Below are 18,086 nucleotides of genomic sequence, written 5' to 3' on the forward strand. Positions count from 1 at the left end.
TACTTAAAATTCATTTTTTTCAAAAATTAAATCAAAGTGAGAAAGCTGCGCTTATTTGCTTTATCAAGCTTTTTTTTTAAATCGTGGCGTGGCTTTTCTTATGCAAAACAACAGCTGCCAAGTTTTGACGATGTGATACTTCCCACATATACAATCACTATTGAGCAACACTTCAATATAACTATAAAATAAACAATAAAATTTTCTAGAGAATGAAAGCAGTAACTTTCAGGTTTTTGTTGAAAACACAAACGACCCATAAAAATTTCGGGCAACCTAATTTTTAATCATGACCCATAGATTGTGAAACATTGTTCTAGAGATTACATGGGCAGAGCCCGCGGGCCAAATTCGGCCCGTTGAGGTATTCAATCTTGCCCGCCTGATGTTGCCACAACCAAACTTAAACCAAATTTTGATGTTTCAGCTAAAGATAAATAGCTCAAAGAATTTGTTGAGATTGCTATTAAATTTAATTTTGGCCACGAAGCTTATTGTTTTTCACTTTTGCTTTGAACCCTAACCTGGTACTCATACTATGTTCAGGTTGTGCGCCATCTTGGTACAATACTTCGGGAGCACCAAACTTTTTACGTCACACTTACATGGCCCGCCAACCCAGACGGGCAAAATGTTCGGCCCGTTTCCATGCCCAACCGTATTTTAGAGTATATCACACAACTTTTAGTAATAGTTATGCGATTAAAACACTGTGTCACTGAAGAACTGAAAGCATATAATACATCGATTTGAAATTGATAGGCTGCACTCATTCTAAAATTTCAAGTACCCAGCTGTAACCGTAGTTAGTGTGGAGCTGTGGAATAACTAGATGAGATGTGTAAAAAAACTTTTAAACATATAAAAACTCATTTTCCTATTTTTCAATGCCAGAACAGAGAACAAGCTGCTTATGTGGGAAGTACCATGAACTGAAAATTGTTGACGTTTCATAAAGCAATCCAGGTATTTTTCACAAGGATATACTTTAAATATAGCTTAGTGAAAATAGTTTTCGTTCAATCTCCTCCTAATCAGTGCCGATGCCGTCTTCATATTGATTTTGAATATCCGTATTTTCATAATCATTTTGATTGTTCGCAGGAGTCATTGGAGCATCTATTAAAAATGTTTTGTTCCAGTTTAACAAACGGTTCACAATGTCCATTATTCTGACTCAGGCTACCAATAAAGTTTGAACACCAAAACTTGAAATGTGTAAATTTCTTTCATTATCTGTTAATAATGCTTATTTATTTGTCATTATTGGGGAAAAATTTTGCTCAGTATTTGTTGTTGTACAACTATTAAATTCTTTATTATTACTGCTACAATGCTTATATATGCACACATAAAGTAATGAAGCTGTACCAAAGTGTAAATGTGCCCCTCTCACATGATACTAGCTGAGGAACCATTGAAGTTTGAGAGAGGGTTGAAGCGTACGAAAATATGTTATGAAAAAAGTCTAACGAAAAAGGATGGGAACCGCTGAATTAACCTCTTACCTGTCTCCATACTGATCAAGTTTAGTAAAAGGTCAGAGTTAACGGTTCATCATGTGATAAAGGTTTGGTGTATTTGGTTTTCAGAATTAAACTAAACTAAATCAAATGATTAGCGCAATATCAGTTACGCAAAACAGCGCAAAAATATTTCTTTGAGCACTACTAATTGAGTATGATAAATAATCACTAAATGTTTAGGAATTTTATTACCATTTAGTAAGATTTTAATTATTACCAAGATTATTACCAAGATTTTAATGCAACGATCTGACCAAATCGACCTCTACAATCACGCTACAATAACATACATGGGCCTCATAAGTTTAAGAGTTGCCAAATCTTCAAATATGTCAAAAAGGACATAGTGTTACCTGTTTGTGGCATTCGGTTATTCAATTCTTGTCTTGAGTGATATTTGGAGGAATTGCGTTTCAGGAAAAAATTGTCTTTTGAACCTTCACTCGTCACCAGTATTTGCTGAAAAAATCAAACAATTTAATTTCCAAGATTACTAATATGACAGTATACTCAGAGGCTTGAGATGCGTTGTCTATCCTTTTAAATGTAATTTATTTATAATAATGCATCCCTCGAAATCTGATATATATATACCAGACAGACAAATATATCTAATCTTTAGTTAATATTAATAAAACTTAAAATGACTGTAGAATGATGAAAGTAAATCAAAAATATACATGATGTTGATGTCATAATGCTAAGCTGGTAATTTTTCCTTTTCCTGACAATATAACAGAAAATCCGGCAAACTAATGCTTTGAACTAAACTACAGTGGAAGTTATAGCAGAATATTTAACACCTACTTCGCCGTTTGGGTTGTCTCTGATTGCATTGTCTATTGTTAATGTTTTTGTTGCATCATTACAGGTGTACTTCACTTTCACATTGGAGCAGAATTTATTTGGTAGCTGTCTCAAAAACTCAGCTGCTTTATCCACTTCATCAGTTGTGCTTTTGTCCGTAATTTCAATTTTCTTTTTGCACATTTGCAGAAGTTGATCATCGTTAAGTTCATTGCAGATTGAAAACCAGTTCAAAGTTATTTGTGGTTCAATGTGAATTTGTTTCAAGATATTTGCAATATTATCTTTGATGAATTTCTTAATAACCTCCCGTTTATTGGAAACTTCTTTCTCATCAATTACTATTTCAGCTGGTTCGAATATTTGCTTTGCCGTTTTCATTGTTTCTTCTCTTAAAAATCCAGCAATCATTATCCATATGTTTGCAAATGAGCCAAACTTCAAAGATTTTTTTTTCAATCTTTTTTTTAAATCGTCCACTTTGCAAAAAAAGGCAAAATACATGGCAATAGTAAAGAAATTCTGCAAGTTGTCACAGTTGATTGAAGATTTTACATTGACAATGGAGTTTTTTTCATACTCCAAGAATGAGAGACCACCACTGTTTAAGGACGATTCCATGACAGATGTTGCAACTTGTGATTGGCTGCTTGACCTGCGTTCATTTTTTTTTACTTTCTCCGGATTAATATTAGCGGCTTCATTTCTTTTTGGTACATTATTAATTTTCTGACACAAATAATTGATTTTGTCTTTCCTTTGAACCAATGGATATCTGTTCAATTTCTCAAGGAAAAGTTGAACGACTACGGAAGAGAATGAGTCAGGATCTGCATTGATTTTATTATTCTTTATCCAGTACAAAATGCTTTCACAGAATCCTGGGTTTGCACAAAAATATCGGAAAACATTAGAAAGATCAATGATATCGCTTTTCTTTCCCAAAATGTTTTTCATCATATTCATGATTCCAGTATCATCAAATCCCTCAATATTTATAGACAGTGTGGGTTTCAAAAACTGTTTCCTCGGATCATGTGATGTAGAGCAGAATACTTGGGACTTGGAGAATTGTCGATTAGTGACAAAAAAATTATAAAAAATTTCATTCGGTAGTCCCTCAGTTTCATAAAGAAAATACTGGAGCTTGAATTCAGGTGATAAGTGGAAATTGTCAACAATGAATACAACTTGGTTAGAGTTATTCTTTATCCAATGAAAAACAATATCCATTTCCTCTTTGGACAAATCAGTCATGTACACATGCAGTATTGATTTTACATTGAATTTTGTTTTGAGTGTTTCCACTTCTTCGTAATTCAAAAAAATTGTCAGTTTTGTATTGGGTACACATTCCAAGAAATAGCTACAACATGCAGTTTTGCCTGTGAAATTCTCTCCAATAATCATTACTGTATCTCCTTCTTTAATTTGAGTTGCCTGCAATTTAAGGTCTTCAATGACATCACCGCTAGGAACTTTAATGAGCTTTGGTGTAACGAATGTACTTTCATTTAGAAGCTTTTTAGCCATTTGTTTGAACTTTTGTTGCAGAAGAAGGATAACTGTAAAATAGATTAATGTATATATAACATGTGTATATAAAAGATAAATGACTGCAATGACTTATTCATGTATAACACAAAACTAGTTTTTACTAGAAATGAGTCTGGTCTTACAGGGATACATGTAACAGACAGTAAAGTTGCCCAGATATTGAGAGTTCAGAAATAATAGTAATACATGCACAACGGTTATAAAAAAACAAACAATATTCATATCTTTACAGACAAACTATATCAGGTCAAAAGATGGAGATGAAAAGTCTTCGATTAAATTTTATCTATATGGTGATTCGAAATGCTGGTTAAACTGTATGATTCGCTTATCAATAGTTGCACACATATTACCAGAAAGAAGCCTAAAAAATCCCAACCCTATACGAATATTCCACAGAGGAGTATTTTTAAGAGTATTAAAGGCTGAAAATACAGTCTGAGTGCATTAAATAAAAGCGATTTTGAGAAGTGAAAAGGGTTGAGATAAAAACAAATTGGTCAAATACATCTGTGATTTTTATAGTGTCTGTGTTATGAATTGTATTCAAATTGCTCCAAGAAACTATGGCTGGCTTAACTGTTATGTTTAATTTTTTTTAAATTCAAACAGCATTCCAATTTTGGTCTGATATCTAGATTAGGTCATCACATTTTGTATTTTATCGGCTGCTGAAAAAAGAGTTTAACATCATAGAAATAAACATGGTCATGGAAATAAACATTGTACACCAAATAGCTTACCTTGTCTAAACTTCAGCACATCTGATAAATTGCTTTCTCCAGCGGCATTGTAAGACTGCACAGTTACTTCTAAATCAACCAGGTCTTCACATTGCAATGTATACATAGGCATTTTAGTATTATAACTCTTATTGTTGATTTTGAAAATATATCCGTCTGCACCTTCGCAGAATTTGCATGATAAATTGACCTCTTGGGTTGAAAGTATTTGTTGTTGAAGATCAGTTGGAACAGCAGGTACTGAAAAAAGTGATGAAAATGGGTTAAATAAGTTTTTAACATATTGTAAAGTTGTTATTGTCACTATGTTTTTTATTTAGATCCTATTCTATATTAAGTTGTAATTGAACCAGTAAGGTCATATAACAATATTTCAATGCTATAAAATATTACAATATTATTAAAATAATATTCTAAATCATAGAAAGTCAATCCAATAGCAATGTGAATACTATGAATACAAAGTGAATGTTTCAAAAATATAAATATAATATAAAATGAGTTGTTCTTATATTTTTATAATTTAAACTTCTGCCTACCTGTGAAAAACTGTACCATGGGGGACTTTGCGCTCCCACCACTATCATTACTTGCTGTGACGTAGACTTCATATTTTTTCCCAGGTTCCAAGTTTTCCAAAATAAATTCGTCTTGATAAACAATTTCTTGTTTCCAGTCTCTATGATGTTCTATTCTCCAATGGAATTCATATTCTGATACATTGCCTATCTCGTTCCACGTGAATTTTTGTTCTTCATGACTGATGCTCATGGTTTTAACAACCAGCGATTGTGAACCTAGAAAACAGAAACAAGGTTATAGGATAGGAGTTTCATATTTATACCAGGAATGAAAGAAGCTGTTGGGAAAGCTTAATCATATGGCGTACCTCGGATCCTTATCAGATTACCGGTTCCCGCTAATGTATGGAGTTAGTTGGCTATTATTTGTTTCAGATGCAACTCAATGGCCAGGGAATAGTTTGCATCAATACATCATATACTTATATTTGTATTCAAAACTCATAAAATATCTTACGTGTCCAAATCGGATCAGACATTATTTCTTCACTATTAAGTTCTTCATCTGTTTCATGAACTGAAGTCACTCCTACTTTATATTTTGTGCCTTCATGTAGTCCACTCAATTCAATAATATCTCCAGATTCTATAATTTCTTTGACTGTGCCTTCATTTAAGTTGATAAATCTGAGTTTGTATTTTGAGGTCGAAGATGCTTCTGATCCTTCAAGTCTTACAATAAGTTCAGTGGTTGGATTTTTCATGCTGTTCTCCACCTGTACACTTTCCACTGGGTGAAGTGCTGCAATATAAAGATTGTAAATTTGGTATAAATATAACTTTTGAGGTGCAAAAGATAAACAAAAAATCGGAGTCAAACAAATAAAATTATCAGTCACTTTAATAGAAGTAATAAAATCACTCATAAAGTGATGGCTGATGGATACAATTTTAGTGGTTCCTAAAATTGTTAGATCCAGGTGACCGTTGATAGATATTTAAAGCATATTTGGTAAAAACCTAATAGCATCGTGGTATTTGTTCCGATCTGAACATTTATCAAGTACGGAAAAAGGATACTTCTGCAGATTCATAATTTAGGCCTTGAACTATATCGATAATTCAAAGTTTGCGACCACCTCAGAAAATCCATGCTACAGTTAAAAAAAAATCCGTTTCTGCGGATGCTAGGTTGACTATCTCCTAGTTGAAGTGGAAATAAATCCTTATTTAAATTGCAGTCTGACACAATTTTTAAATATGTGTGATGATCAGGTTTAGATTAGTCAGTTTAACACTTTGTAAGTTATTTTCATTATTTTATCTTATCGTGATAGCTGGGCATGTTTGACATTGCTTTAAGTAAAATACGTCTTAAAAATTACCTTGCATTTCCTTTTTCAAGTTGCATAAATAATATTGTTCAAAAGTACATGTGTATACACCTACCTAGGTCCCAAAGCATTGTCAAAATTTTTACTGACCTGTTTTAAATGCGAGTGTGTCTGATTCTTCTCCGACACCGCCAGAATTCAATGCTGTTACTGATACACTGTATTGACAATTGAGTTCTAAATCTTTGAAATGAATGTTATTATCAGTTGTGGATTGTGTGACTGGTGCAATTCCATTTTTCTTCAGCTGTATATTGTATGAAGTTGCTCCTGGAACCTTATTCCATGTAATAATTTGTGAACTTGTTGAATCTTTATGTGCTTGAATTTTGGGTATTTTGCAAGGACCTGAATACAACACAAAAATATATAAAATTTAATTCCGCTTTTAATTTATGTTATCAATTTATCACATACTTTTATGTATTTGTATTTTGAAATCTTATTTTTGGAAAAATAAATTTATTATTTCGAAATCAGTCAATATTAGCATAATCGATCATCATTTTGATAAAATCCTTTGAATTAAGCTATTTAACAACTTTAACTAATTCTAAATCTGAACCATTGAACAAGGGCGAGATTTGTACCCCTTTAACAATGACGTAACCCAAACATTGGTACATCATGTATTTATTCGTGTAAATGAGAATGATTACCTATACCAGGAGACGGCAAAAATTTTTAGTATAAGAGCCGCATGCAGCAAGTCGGAAATATGTGAGAGCCGCATAATTTTTGAAATTAATAATATTAGATTATCGTGAACTGAAATGAAATTTACACAAACGTATAATAACAATTTTGCAAACTATCTTATATATATTCTTCAATCGCTTAATGAATTTGAAAAAAATGTTACGTTCTAGTTTCTCTTAGTCAAATTTGGATAGTATATAATTATTGCCAGTGAAAAGAGCCGCATAAAAACTCCGGCAGACCGCGGTTTGCCCACCGTTGACCTATACCATTTTTGGAAATTATAAGTGTTGATCTCAACTTTTCAATATAATATAAAAATATAGTAACATTTCAAATGCCACGCAAATTTTATATTCTTCCCACTTTGCTGTTGTGCACTTTAAATTAAATAGGTTTTATCAGGTTATGGCCAGTCAACTAAGAGTTTATACAGTATAAAACTGACAGTTTACTTTAATTCTCATTTTTAAAATCATATCACCAATTGTATCTGTTTTAGGTAGATATCTGGTATCTATTTTGTCCTTAAACAACATACTTACATGTCCATATCTTTGTAGAGGAAACTTTTTCACTATTTAGTTTTTCATCTGCCTTATACACAGACCATGCTTGAACAAGATATTGAACACCAGGTGTAAGGCCACATATTGTGGTCATACAAAAATCTGTGTCAATTTTCTGAATTTCACTTCTATGTTGTCGCGAAACTGCAATTGCTCTTGCTTGATAGAATGATGGCTTGTTTTGGGGTTCAATTAATGTGCAGTTAATGGATGTACTCGGCCTGTCCGGATTGTTAGTAACTTCTAAACCTGCAGGAGGCATCATTCCTAAAGAAAAAACGTATTGAGTTTGCTTAAACGGATTTTGCATAATTATTACCTGAATATTCCATATCATCAAATGTCTAATAAAACAGTTTACTCACACAGCCTCTCATCCAGTTACCTATTCGAGTCAAGTAGGCTATTCAGTAGCTCTCCCGATATTAACTTTTCTGTATTCAAACTTCCCCTAATTATTCATGAGTATAGGAAGAAATGAGGGTTGACCCCCTCCCCCCTTTTCAAATGTAAAAAAATGAAAAGGATTTTTTGTATGTATTATACATTGTTTAGACCCTCGGGAATCTTGACCTCCGATTGGGCCCGCTAGCTGTTGCAGCCAAACTGTGTAATTTTAATTTTCAGACCCTTCATTCGAAAATTCGTGTTTACACCCAAGCATATGTAGAAATCTGGGTACTCACTCCTGTTGTATGCGAACCAAGATAGCAGACACCGGATCGTAGTATGTGTACCAAGTTAGGGTTAGTATTTGTACCTGAAATTATGACATGACCTGGTACACATAATACGATTCGGTGTCCGCCATCTTGGTTCACATACTACCGAAGTACGGAAATCTGTAGTTTACAAATGGCTTCATCAACGGAACTCATTAAGAGCAAACATTTCTTACCTGTTTTGAATTCAACAGGTTCTGATTCTTGTCCTGCACCCGCGCCATTGACTGCTGTAACATGGGCAATGTGTAGCATTCCAAGTTGCAAGTTTGGTATAGTTTTATAACATACTGCTGTGTCAATTACAGTAAAATTTCCATCAACTGGTTTATAACTTAACTTGTATGCGATTGCTGATGGTATGAGATTCCATTTCAATGTAAATGTGTCCAAAGTAATGTATGCTGCTTCCAATCCATGAACTTTTGGGCAGTCTGTCATAAATATGTATGATAAATTTTTGGCGGGTCACGTTATTAATTTCCTTACAGTATAGTAACAGAAAACTCAGACAAATGAGTCTGACAGTACATTTGACACGAATTAAATAATGATTGTTATATGCTGTTAAGAATGAGTAGTGTTTAGCTCTCTAAGAAACATCAGTTGACATAATGTCCAAGCTTAGAGAAAACGCCTAACATTGCAAGAGATTTATTATCAAAAAGCAACACTATTATAAACATATTCCAAAAAAAATGTTAACATTAATACCACTGAATGATTATTATTGCTTTGTGCAGGTCGATGTGCAGGACGGATAAAAGTCATCTAGGCTTCCGACCGTTGTGTGCATTTTGTGTATTCAATTATTGGCGCTCCCGTAGTATGTGAAACAAGATGGCGGACACCGGAACGTAGTATGTGTACCAGGTTAGGTCATAAGTTTATTCCAATTTTCCTTATTTTAGTTTATTTACGAGTTCGGTGACTAGCCAAGTGACTCCCGTAGTGTACCTGAAATTAAAGCCTAACACCAACCTGGTACACATACTACATTCCAATGTTTTCCATATTGATTTACATAGCACAGAACTACCCAATCATTATGAGGATGTACAGTTGAAAAGATATAATACAATAGGTACTGCCGTAGTGTGTGTACCAGGTTAGGAATGGCCATAATTTTGTTCCGATTATCTGGTACACATACTTCTGGAGCGCCATAAAACCATCTATTACGTTGTCACTAAGGTTGAAATTTGGGGCCTGAATTTGTATTTTAAAAATCTACTACTCACAATTTTCTAGGACTAGCAAAGTTTTTTAAAAAAAAAAAAGTATTTGAGGAGCTTATTTAGATACAAAGTATTATTAAGTACACACAAACGTTTTATTATAGACGACAAAACAATAGGTAGAACCAATTAAGGTTTGTATAACAATCATTTCAGGAATTAAAACCTGTTTTTATGGCACACTTGTTTATCGAGTAGAAAACTTCTTTTGTCAATCTGCAATGGAATAAATAGAAAGAACTTACAAGTCCATATTTTGTCAGATAGGGTGAGTGTACTATTCCTCTTTTGACTATCGGAGATAGATCTGACAGAAGCTCTGTACTCGCAACTTGGTTTGAGATCATAGAACTCATAAGAACATTTTTTTGTTTTTCCTGGAATGGGATGATTTGTTGCAACTTCTATCAAGTCAATTTCATATTCTATAGCGCCGTCGCATCCTTTCCAAGAGACTAGGATTCCAGATTCTTTATGATGAGGACTGTTGCTAGTTTTCAAATCTTCTGGTGGCGAAAGAGCTAAAAAGAAAATTTCAAATTATGTTAATATACCAAAAACCTCATCATTACTTGATGAAAAAAGCTCAACGTTCTAATAATAATGATGTGCAGGAGGATTAAATGACTCCTTGCCACCAAAAAAATTTCACCTTCACGCTGGCTGGTTACAACTTCCTCCACCAAAAGGTTCATGATTTTCAAACAAATAAATGTCTAACTATTCTCATGGACTGGTAACTGGACAGAAAGCTTTGGTTTGCCATATGAATGAAACTTTTTCCCACAAATTAAATATAAAAATTTTATTCCATCATTAGTTCAATAATGTTTTTAGAATATGGAGTACGGGTGAATTTATTTGTTTCAAAAAATAGCATCACAGCTAATTAATAATTGAACAAATCAAAGAAAATTTAAATCAAACAAAACCAAAGTACATTATCAGCAGAACTAACTTTTGTCATACCTGTCATAAAATGAACTGGCTTGGATATTTTACCCAAACCTCCTACATTGACCGCCATGACTGTAACGGAGCACCTTTTGTTCAGGGTAAGATTTGTCAGAGTAATTTCTGGCACATTTCTCTTGTGTTCGACAGAATTTCCATCTTTTTCCACGAAAATACAATACGACTCTGCTCCTTCCACATCATCCCAGTATACTCTTTCCGAATTCCCTGTAAGGGCTTCACTTTTCACGTTTTTCACAGTTCCAGGTCCTGTTGTGAAAGTATATGTTTCTCTTATGTCACAACTTCTAATTTTGTTCAATACACGATGCATAATTCGGTTACAGCTTTCTTTAACAAATATAGTATTGAATTAGTTTGCTGATGTTATACTTCCAGGCTGACAAATAACCAAGAAACTCATCATATATGTGCTCATTTGTGTTAATCAAGTCCATGCATCTAAAATGAATAGCTGGTTACTCAATTCCATACCATGGACCTGTAACTGAATGTGAAGTCATAGTATGCCAAAAAATCAAGCCGCTCTATTGTCTTTCATCGCCCAGAGACAAAAAGGAAAAGCTTACTGTATGAACATATCCTACTGTGCCATTTTTGGGGCCAAATAACAAAATTTGTAATGAATAAGTTTAAATCAGTGCATATCTAATCCAAAGTACTGATTCAACATTTTTTTTGTGTAAATATACATATGCAGGCAATTTTGGCAAGATTAGAAAAATCTTTATAATGTGAAATTATTTTCCACAGGATGCAAATATTTGAGTGATTAACGGGTAAATGTAGTACATCACTGAAGCTTAGTGATAATTTCTAATGAAAGTGAAGTAAAAGTAGACAAGACAAATAACTTACGTATCCAAATAGGTTCGGCATAAACTTTCTTGCTTTCAACTCCATTCGTTCCAACAGCTTGAACAGAAACTGTGTAACAATGGCCTTCGTGCAGATTTGAGAATAGCGTTTGACATGATTCTTCTTCTTTTGTTTGAGAATCACCAGAGTCTGATTTTGCAGTGATCACATATTTACCAATTTTTTGATCTGAACCAGTGTATTTGACTTCCAAGAAAACATCATTCCCAGTGCAAATTGCACTCCTGTAAATATGTCTGGGAGGCAATAAATCTGGAATGACAAAGATTTTTATAAAAAGAGGAGTATATAAAGATGAGTTCATCAAAAGTGGCAATCTATACTGGTTTATGTCAAGCAGTAACTGACAATTTATCATTCCAGTTGAGCAAATGTAAAAAATGAAGGAATCTTTAACTTCATAAATATGAAGTTCGAATTTACAACCTATAACACAAAGAGCAAACATTTTTTTAATAGATAGGAAAAAAATCGACGTTGTTAGGTCTTGTAAATTTTGTTTTCTAGAGACATTGTATGTGGGAAAAGATTAAATTACAATTTAGCATCTAGTTCTTATATACTCTTTAAAATAATATTTGGCAACTTTGGTTCATGCAAAAGAGAACCACCACAACAAAATGAGTTGTGGGAAAGGAACAGATCAATCGAAATGTTATGTTATAAACGCTACATAACAGCATTGTTGCCAGCAGCAGCAAATCAGTAAACTACATTAGTTTTTTAGATTGAATGAAGGCCAGTCTTATAATAAATTTTTATCAGTGAAAAGTTGGTAAGTTTTTCTGCATTAATATGTGACTTGAAGAAAAACCAACATGGTCACCTTGTGAAGCATGCATTGGTCAGTGGTTCACTATTACTGACCTGATGTGAGGAGTAATTACCAAATGATGGTAGAAACTAATAGCTGCGTCAATACAGCCGAACATTTGTTTAAAATATATGAGTTTCACAGTCCAGAATGGCTGTTATCAGTAATTTGATTTGAGTCGATGTTAGAAAATTACTGATCCTAGCACACTTAAGCCTTTAGACTTACCAGTGGTGAAAATCTCTGGTTCTGATAATTCACTTATCCCTGATGAATTTTCTGCGGCAACACAGACTTTATAAGTTTGACCACCATCTAGATTCGAAAGTGTGAGCTCTGTGTCTAATGTTCGAATTGTTTCATAATTGCCATCACATCTTTTCTTCTTAACTAAGTATGCATTTGCTCCAAATGCAGGCTTCCAGCTGATGATTTGAGATGTGGGTGAAGTTTTGTCAGTTGTAAGACCTTCCACTTTTCCTGGATCTGGATCAAGAAATTATGTGCAAGTTAGAATATTCCACTTGATAAATAATTCACTAGTTAATATTCAGTTTCAGATTTGTATTTTTTGTGTTATAGTGACGGTTATTCACAATTTTATGGGTAATCAAGGCTGTCAAAATGAAAAAATCTGTATAATAAATATTATAACTTGAAAGTTTTTCGAATTATTTCAGCTATTTTACACCTTTGACTCAAATAAGATGCATGTAGCCATTCACATGAATAGCTCCATAAATATATTATACCACTGGAACAATAACAATGATCATGTTCATGAGATTATCTTTAAACTCTTGCTCCCTGGCCTATATCACATTATGGTAACATAATAGATAGAATAGGATTTTAGCATTCATCAAGTGGGAGAGATGAGCCAAACTCTATAACATAGCTTCATATAGCGTGATTGACCATGGTCAGTCCATTCATTCCAAGTATGAGAAATCCAACCAATATTTATTTCTGCTGAATGACCTAAGATGTCATAATGATAAAATGGGATTTTTACATTAAACCCAGAAGAAAGCTGATAGGATTGTTTAATCATAAGGCGTAAACTGTTACCAGTGCGAGTGAAATTGTGTTTTACAATGTGCCAACTACAAGCCTTTAGTAGAGCCATCAGTGGTGTTATGATATATGTGATGTGTTTCCAATGCTTATTACTATGACTCTGGCTGTTTTTTTTTAGAATCCATGGAAAGTCACGCATATATATCTTACATGTTTGCATTGGATCCTTAAGCTTGCAGGATTCACTTTCAACTCCTTCCTTGGAGGCAACAACCCATATATCATAGGTATCACCAGGTGTGAGATGTTCAATTTTTGCAAATCCTAGGTCAGCCTTGACTTTATTTATTTCTCCTGTTGTTAAGCTTCTGTAGAAAACCTCATGTTCAATTCCTGGGAGTTGTTGATAATTAAATTTCACTATGAATGAGGTATCTGATGATTTGCGTCGAGTCTGTACAAAAAGATCAGTAGGCTTCTCCGGACCTGCAAATACAAAACACAATATAAATAATAGGCATTGACTAGAAGTTAAATTTTATACTTTGTAACATGAATGCTGTTGGAGATCTACTACAAACTAGCAATGTTTCACCTCATAAAAACAGCCTTAGATGGACATCTCAAACATGATAAAAGGACAGAAAATTTTTGCGCTCGTCTCACTAATAAATATATGTGGGTTTGCAGGAGCACAGTCAGAAATTAAAGTGCTTCATGTAACCACTTATCAAAGAATACTTTTTTCAACTTTCAAGTTCATGTATATGGAATCTTAACATGTCTAACTTTTCTAGGTAACCAAGATAAAGCACTTGGTTACACACCTGGTTGAAAAGTCAAAACTTCCGAATATCGTCCACATTTTTCAGTATCATCCTCTGTAATGCATGCTGCTACTTGTATGTTATATCTACTGTCAGGACATAGATCATTCATTGTAAACATTGGAACTGGGCATTGTTTTTCAGAAGGTTCCTCGCCATCTATCCACCATCTCACATAGTATTTCTCACAGTCATGATCATCCCATACTATTGTTGCTCTTGTATCTTGTGGTGAATATCCTCTGAGTTCTGGCTTTTCTATTCTGTCAGGATCTGAAACATGATTTTACAGCAATTAGAAGTCTCCATATTTCTAAAGTTTGGGTTTGGCAGTAAATATTGAACTAGTATTGGGAATAAGGATGAAATGCTTTTCATAACAAACTGAATGAGATTTATTTTTCTTTTTGTATACAAATTTCTGTGTGCAAGTGTGGTGTCAAAACCTAATATATGCTCTGTAAAAGAAATAAACTGGAATCCAAATTTGGTCAAATAATGTACCAGATTTGGTCAAATAATGTACAAAATTAGAAACAAATGCAAGTGTTCCAAGTACATGTGGTGCTATAGGTTATAAAAGTGGCGTTTCAGAATGTGTGTACCAATATGGCTCTATAACATAGCTTCATATAGAGTGATTGTCCGTGGTCAGTCCATTCATTCCAAGTATGAGAAATCCAACCATTTATTTATTCCTGCTGAATGACCTAAGATATCATAATGGTAAGATGGGATTTTCATATTAAACCCAGAAGAAAGCTGATAGGATTGTTTAATCATAAGGCGTAACCTGTTACCAGTGCGAGAGAAATTGTGTTTTACAATGTGCCAACTACAAGCCTAAGCCTTTAGTAGAGCCATCAGTGGTGTTATGATATATGTGATGTGTTTCCAATGCTTATTACTATGACTCTGACTGTTTTTTAAAATACATAGAAAGTCACGCATATATATCTTACATGTTTGCATTGGATCCTTAAGTTTGCAGGATTCACTTTGAACTCCTTCCTTGGAGGCAACAACCCATATATCATAGATATCACCAGGAGTGAGATTTTCAATTTTTGCAAATCCTAGGTCAGCCTTGACTTTATTTATTTCTCCTGTTGTTAGGCTTCTGTAGAAAACCTCATGTTCAATTCCTGGGAGTTGTTGATAATTAAATTTCACTATGAATGAAGTATCTGATGATTTGCGTCGAGTCTGTACAAAAAGATCAGTAGGCTTCTCCGGACCTGCAAATACGAAACACAATATAAATAATAGGCATTGACTAGAAGTTAAATTTTATACTTTGTAACATGAATGCTGTTGGAGATTTATTACAATCTAGCAATGTTTCACCTCATAAAAAACAGCCTTAGATGGACATCTCAAACATGATAATAGAAAAGAAAATTTTTGCGCTCGTCTCACTAATATGTGGGTTTGCAGGAGCACAGTCAGAAATTAGAGTGCTTCATGTAACCACTTATCAAAGAATACTTTTTTCAACTTTCAAGTCCATGTCTATGAAATCTTAACTTGTCTAACTTTTCTATGTAACCTAGATAAACCACTTGGTTGCACACCTGATTGAAAAGTCAAAACTTCCGAATATCGTCCACATTTCTCAGTATCATCCTCTGTAATGCATGCTGCTACTTGTATGTTATATCTACTGCCAGAACATAGATCATTCATTGTAAACATTGGAACTGGGCATTGTTCTTTAGAAGGTTCCTTGCCATCTATCCACCATCTCACATAGTATTTCTCACAGTCATAATCGTCCCATACTACTGTTGCTCTTGTATCTTGTGGTGAATATCCTCTGAGTTCTGGCTTTCCTATTCTGTCAGGATCTGAAACATGATTTTACAGTAATTAGAAGTCTCTATATTTCTAAAGTTTGGGTTTGGCAGTAAATATTGAACTTTTATTGGGAATAAGGATGCAATGCTTTTCATAACTAACTGAATGAGATTTATTTTTCTTTTTGTATACAAATGTCTGTGTGCAAATGTGGTGTCAAAACCTAATATATGCTCTTTGAAATAAATAAACTGGAATCCAAATTTGGTCAAATAATGTACCAGATTTGGTCAAATAATGTACAAAATTAGGAAAAAATGCTAGTTTTCCAAGTACATGTAGTGCTATAGGTTATAAAATTGGCGTTTCAGAATGTGTGTACCAATATGGTGGTACCATAACTAATTTTTTTCGCCTACTTTACATCAACTTGTGTAATAGGACTAAAAACTCTGAGCAGAGGGGATATTCACTACTTGGCTCACACAGACAGTCCCTGAACTCGTAATGGAACTGAAATGTGAAAAATCGGAATAAACCTACCGGTAACCCTGACATGGTACACGGTACTACAGGAGTACCATAAAAGTTATTGGTGGGGGGGGGGGGGTAATTACATTTAGACATACAGCATAACAATCAATCGATTTTGCGATTCATCGTCAAATGAGGGATTCAGAATTCTATATATTTTCATTTAATTTCTGAATATGACATTATAGTCTCTGTTTTGGTAGGTTGGTTGAGGCTTAAGCATTAATATTGCATCAATATCTGTAATTAGAATAGTATAGCGATTCAACAGTAGACATTCGTGCAATTTTATTCAGCAATGAAAAATCAAAATATTATCACTTTTACTCACACGTAGCAATGGGTGTTTGTTTGTCCATTTTTCAAGCGATTCCGCTTCTACAAATTCCCAAAACTGTAACAAAGACACATTGTCATTTCGAGCAACACAAAAGTTATATGCAATCGAACCTTGATGTCTGTCATACCAGCCATACTGGCACAAGAATTTTTAATGTTGTAATCTCAAGCTGGTAGTTCATCTTATCTGTTTTCAATTTAAAACCGGTTTGGATCAGCCATGTAAATACAAGTTTTTGCATAGCTTAAAGTTCAAGAATGTCAAAATTGCTTGTTACCAATCCATGGAATCTTTAATTTAACAAATTATATATTTAAAATATATATTATAGGTTCTAAAATTCGGTAACAGAATAGAGTCAAATTTATTTCACCGTTTTGCAAAGGATTGTACACATTTATGTTTGAGATGATATTGGGGCGAAGAAGATATGTACATCAGAGGTGTGCAACCTGTGGCAATGGTCCGAATGCCCACAAGGAAAAATTATGGGACCCGCGGACGATTGTCAATTTGGAATAATGTGTGGCTCGCGAAACTCGCGAAGCTTACAAAGCATTTCATAAGATCAATAACCAAATATTTTGTGCCTGTAACTACTAGAAAGCCTGTTAAATTAACGTGCAGTCGGCGGTTTTATTCTGTTATTTGCACCTGTATTAAAGGTTGCATACCCCTGACGTACATCATTAAAAAAAATTCAAAAATAAGGTCTTTTCACCCAGCATTCAGTTTTTATGCTAATTTTAGCAACAATGGCAAATAATCAGCGTGAAGGCAATGATGGAATAAATACAAGATTGGAGAGGGCTAATTTAGGATGGGGCGGCGGTAGGTACATCTTACTTATCTTATTGGATTCACCATTATCTGATTATCCTTTTAATTCGATGTCAAGCAATTAATCAATATTTATAAAAAAAATTATCAAAATAAAAAACTGTACCTTTTCTAACAAAACCCTTGTCTTTTGAAATACATACAAATGCTTGCAATTCAGAATATGTTGCCACCGTTGTTTACTTGTCAGTATTATTTAGTAAGTAAAAATAGCCCAGTATTGAATACTTTAAGATTAGACATCTGAAAGCAGAAAAAACACAAATTAGCATGACAAACAAATT

The 18,086-nt window shown here is 33.7% G+C and overlaps 1 protein-coding gene across 1 annotated transcript; it reads right to left on the minus strand.

The window, feature by feature from the left end:
* Positions 1–601: 601 nt before the first annotated feature.
* On the minus strand, positions 602–18,043 carry LOC120337601 (fibronectin-like). The gene is made up of 19 exons (XM_039405448.2): positions 17,909–18,043; positions 16,954–17,016; positions 15,866–16,138; positions 15,254–15,529; positions 14,292–14,564; positions 13,675–13,950; positions 12,673–12,930; positions 11,610–11,882; positions 10,746–11,000; positions 10,022–10,297; positions 8,715–8,972; positions 7,793–8,083; positions 6,639–6,896; positions 5,672–5,956; positions 5,173–5,430; positions 4,634–4,873; positions 2,334–3,898; positions 1,880–1,985; positions 602–1,119 (listed from the first exon to the last, which is right to left on the minus strand). Exons 2-19 carry the CDS (start codon positions 16,979–16,981, stop codon positions 1,031–1,033), a joined length of 5,538 nt encoding a protein of 1,845 aa, XP_039261382.2. The 5' UTR covers positions 16,982–17,016; positions 17,909–18,043; the 3' UTR covers positions 602–1,030.
* Positions 18,044–18,086: the final 43 nt, after the last annotated feature.

The sequence above is a fragment of the Styela clava genome, chromosome 10 (assembly GCF_964204865.1).
Source record: "Styela clava chromosome 10, kaStyClav1.hap1.2, whole genome shotgun sequence".
Classification (NCBI taxonomy): Eukaryota; Metazoa; Chordata; class Ascidiacea; order Stolidobranchia; family Styelidae; genus Styela; species Styela clava.